The sequence below is a fragment of the Watersipora subatra genome, chromosome 3 (assembly GCF_963576615.1).
Source record: "Watersipora subatra chromosome 3, tzWatSuba1.1, whole genome shotgun sequence".
Classification (NCBI taxonomy): Eukaryota; Metazoa; Bryozoa; class Gymnolaemata; order Cheilostomatida; family Watersiporidae; genus Watersipora; species Watersipora subatra.
Genome location: NC_088710.1, coordinates 19,588,356 through 19,592,713, shown reverse-complemented (window position 1 = coordinate 19,592,713; position 4,358 = coordinate 19,588,356). Strand labels below are relative to the sequence as shown.

At 35.2% G+C, this 4,358-nt stretch overlaps 2 protein-coding genes across 2 annotated transcripts; both read left to right on the top strand.

Annotated features, from left to right (window-relative positions):
• Positions 1-226: 226 nt before the first annotated feature.
• On the top strand, positions 227-751 carry LOC137390413 (protein FAM200C-like). Its single transcript, XM_068076745.1, has one exon. The coding sequence runs from the start codon at positions 227-229 to the stop codon at positions 749-751; it is 525 nt and encodes a 174-aa protein (XP_067932846.1).
• A 248-nt stretch (positions 752-999) lies between these two features.
• LOC137390411 (protein FAM200C-like) lies at positions 1,000-1,467 on the top strand. Its single transcript, XM_068076744.1, has one exon. It carries the CDS (start codon positions 1,000-1,002, stop codon positions 1,465-1,467), a length of 468 nt encoding a protein of 155 aa, XP_067932845.1.
• The last annotated feature ends 2,891 nt before the right edge of the window (positions 1,468-4,358 follow it).

Here is a 4,358-nt window from a genome sequence, read left to right as displayed (position 1 = left end):
AACATATTCAAATATTTTGATTGCTTATCCCATATTGTAGGTGTTAGAAATGTCAAAGACAAAAGGACGAACATATGATGATTCTTACCTTAACTATGAATTCACTTGTATGATTAAAAGTGGCATCGAAGTACCACAATGTGTTTTGTGCATGAAAGTGCTTGCTAACGACTTCATAAAACCACATCAACTTAAGCAACACTTAAGAAATAAACATGCAGAACACATGGATAAATCAAAGTCGTTCTTTAAAGCTAAAGAGAGAGAACTCAATTGGGCAAAATTGGATTCCACTGGCAGCTTTCATATCCAGGCACAGGCCATTATCGAGGCATCCTATGCTCTATCTTACCGTATCGCCAGAGATAAGAAGCCACACACCATTGTTGAAGCATTAGTTAAACCTTGTCTGCTGGAGTGTACTAAGATTATTCTCAGAGACTCAGCCGCTCAAAAGATAGCTATTTTATCCCTCTCAGACAGCACAGTGAAATCGAGGATTGATGATATGTCTGCGGACATAAAGAGGCAAGTAATTGAAAAGATCAAGCCATCTCCCATGTTCGCCATTCAACTTGATGAGTCCACTGCTGTTGTTAGCATTTCACAGCTGATGGTGTTTGCACGCTATGTACACAGAGAGACAATTGAGGAAGAATTTCTGTTCTGCAGTCCTCTAACAGAGACCACCACAGCTGCTGATGTTATGAACCTGGTTTCCAACTTCTTCAGCAAAGAACATCTGGGCTGACGCAAACTAATTGGAGTTTGCACTGATAGTGCTCCAGCCATGCTTGGCTGTCATGCTGGATTTACACAGTTAGTAAAAAAAAGAATCCTTTAGTGGTGAGTACCCATTGCTTCATTCACAGACAAGCGCTAGCAGCAAAAACTCTTCCCAAAGTATTGCAGGAACACCTTTCTTCAGTGATTAAGGTAGTAAACTTTATCAAAGGCTCTGCCTAGTAAACACATCTCTTCCACAAGTTATGCGAAGATATGAATGCTGTGCACTCATCACTATTGTTCAACACCAAAGTTCGATGGTTATCAAAGGGTAACATGTTTCTGCATTTCTTCAATCTACGAGCAGAGGTCAATGAGTTCTTGAAAACTCATAACAAACCCAAACTACCGGCTTCAATGCAGGTGGAGGGCTTCTATCAGTGTCTTGCTTACTTGGTTGACATATTTGGTTCAATCAATGAAGTGAACACAAAGATGCAAGGTAGAGACAGAAATGTGTTGAATGTAACTGATAGTATCAATGCATTCAAGGACAAGCTCAAACTTTGGGTGGAAAGACTAGCTACTGGAAATGTAAGAGTTTTATTTCCAGTTCTGCATTCATTAGTTGACAAGAAAGCTCCTTCCACTTCTTTGCTAACCGACATAAAGCATCACTCGAACAGCTTTAAAGCAGAGTTTGAAAGATATTTTCCAAAGTTAGATCCTAGGACAGAATAATTGATGAGCCTGACCCGAGACCCTTTCAGGCGCAATGTCCACGAGATTCCGGAACAGCTTCAGGAGGGGTTTTTGGAGCTGACAAACAACTCTACATTAAAAGATGACTTCAAGGAGCTATCAATAGAGCACGTTTGGGTTCAGGCCCAAAGATTGTATCCCAACATAAGCCTGGCCACTTTCAAGATGCTCATACCATTTGCTTCCACATATCTTCGCGAGTCAGCATTTTCAGCAATGCTAACCATAAAGAGCAAATCTAGAAACCGTATGGAAGCAGAAGCTGACCTACGGTGTGCCCTATCTACAACAAAATTCTGGTCAGCTCCAAACAAACACAGAAATCGCACTAGTCTGCTGACTGTCTTACAATGATAGATATATTGAGTTTCAATATACATTCATTTTTAATATTCCATGTAAATATGACTGTAATAAATGCATATATACATGTATATATATATATATATATATATATATATATATATATATATATATATGTATATAAGTTATATATGTAAATAAAGTTCACTATCTAGTTGCTGTGCATTATTTGAAGGAGTTGGAAGGGGGGAATTTCTGTCTTAGCGTTTGGAAAAGGGGTAATGGGGCAAAAAAGGTTAAGAACCACTGCTCTAGACTAACAATCGACGACACCACCCTGATGTAATCACAACAGATGATGGTATAAAACAGTTACTGCTCCGAGATACTACTGCTATATTTATATTTAAAGATAAACTTACACAGATTTTTTGCAGATTTTATGAGAAATTATTGGTACTTCTTTATCACTTGCGATTTTTTTTACGTTTGAGATGATCAGACCGCCTGAATGCTTCTAAAAATGCTAAAATTTGATTGCAATAAAAAGGCTCAGGAAAAATATGTGTAAAATGATGTTGTTAGTTACTATCATGGCAATAGTTGATATCGGCTGTTGTGTTCCAGTTGAAGCATTACGCGCCTCTATCTGTCGGTCTCTTTGTAATTATAAATGTCATAATTGTGTTTTCGATTTATCTGAGCATTTTTTTCACAGCCAAGTTTTATCGATTTTCATGTTAAAACATCCTTACAATCAGATCACCTCAAACATCAAAAATAGTTGCAAATGATAGAAAAATACATATGTTCTGATGAAATCCACAAAAGTTTTCTGTAGTTTAATCTTTTTAGGAGAGGATGCAAGAACAGAATCTTAATAACCAATAAAGGGTGCCAAAACTTGGTTTATTAGAAATACTACCTCACTCAATTTTGATCATATTAATAGGCTCACATTTGCTTTACATGTGTGGTCTTCCTAATAGTAACTTTACAACTATCATTGTGGCTGAAACTACGATATGAAAAATTTAAAAAGTGGCTGGTTGTTTTATTTCTAATCTGTACAGTACCTGGTACAATAATGCAACAGTAAGTCTCTGTATACAGTGTTACAGTAAGTCATGGTATAACTACATAAACTTACCTAACCTGTGATGTATAGTACCAGTACCTAGTGGGAGCTCTTATAGCTGAGCATCATGAATAGTTAGTAGTTGTCATGTAGCTAGGTGTATAGGTGATACCTCTCTTTTATTTGACTCTCTTAGCTTTTGTATCTATGAATGCTACGGGTAAATTCTTTGAATGTACAATAATGTGTTTGTAACAATGTTGACATTAAACAAAAGCACCAATCAATAGAGATCATAGAGTTATATTACATTTACCTTGAGAGCAGTTTACATTTCATCAGCCTAAACAAATCTATATTGTTTGAGAGACAAAAACCTCAACATTTTGCCGGCTGAAAGGCTGAGTCATTATTAGTCAATATATGAAAAGCAATGCATAATAAATAAGAGTGATTATATGCACAAATTATGAGAATATGATGTCAGAAATAGGTTCGTGGCTCGGTGTCCGCCACATTTGATAAAACTTGGCTGCGATTAAAATGCTCGAATCAATCGAAAGCATAATTAAGATATTTGTAACTGCATAGGATTCATAGGATATTAAGAATATAGATAAGTAACACTTGAACTTGAACACAATAGCCGATATCAACTATAGCAATGATAGTAACTAGTGACATCATTTTACACATAATTTACTTCTGAGCATTTTATTCGCGTTCAAGCTTTATCCATTTTAGTTCTAAAATGTTTTAGCATTTATATCCTTTCAAACATCAAAATTGATTACAAATGATAGAAAAATACTAACACTTTCCGATAAATCTACAAAAAATTTGTGTTAGTTCACCTGTAAGGAGTTACGTAGAAACAACAAGTGAGGCGGGTTAGTATATACATCACATTCAATTGTTTAAATTTTTTTCTGGTTGCGCTATAATTTTATAAAAATCTGCTTTGTTTATTGTGAACTATTAGAAGCATTGGGCTCAAATAGCCTTACTTTATAAAAAATAGCCTTAGTTTGTAAGCATGTGCATAAGTATTTTTCTTGATATTTAATGAAGGGTTTTAAGACTTAGATTAATAGAAACACTAGGTTAATGTTGATAGTAATAATATGCTCAAATTTGCTTTACACATGTGCTCATCCCAAGAGTAACTTTAGATCTACCATTACAACTGAAACTGCTATACTAAATACTTAAAACTGGCAGCCTGTTTTATTCCTAACTTAAGCTTGCAGCTAAAAATAAGCGGCTACTTAAAAACCCTATTATATTGCATTTAGTTTTAGTATTATTTAATATATTGAAGATTTCAGAGTCACAGACTAGATTAATCAGGTAAAAGGTAAATTTTATTCTTTAATGGTGCCCTCAATATCACTAATATTCTAAGATGAAATGATCTTTCACTCAACTCAGTGCATGGTCTATCACTTTTGTCTCAGTGCAACTACATTAACTTACCTAGTCTGTGATG

Coding starts and splice junctions, on each gene's coding strand:
- LOC137390413 (XM_068076745.1), top strand. CDS start 227: ATGGATAAATCAAAGTCGTTCTTTAAAGCTAAAGAGAGAGAACTCAAT.
- LOC137390411 (XM_068076744.1), top strand. CDS start 1,000: ATGAATGCTGTGCACTCATCACTATTGTTCAACACCAAAGTTCGATGG.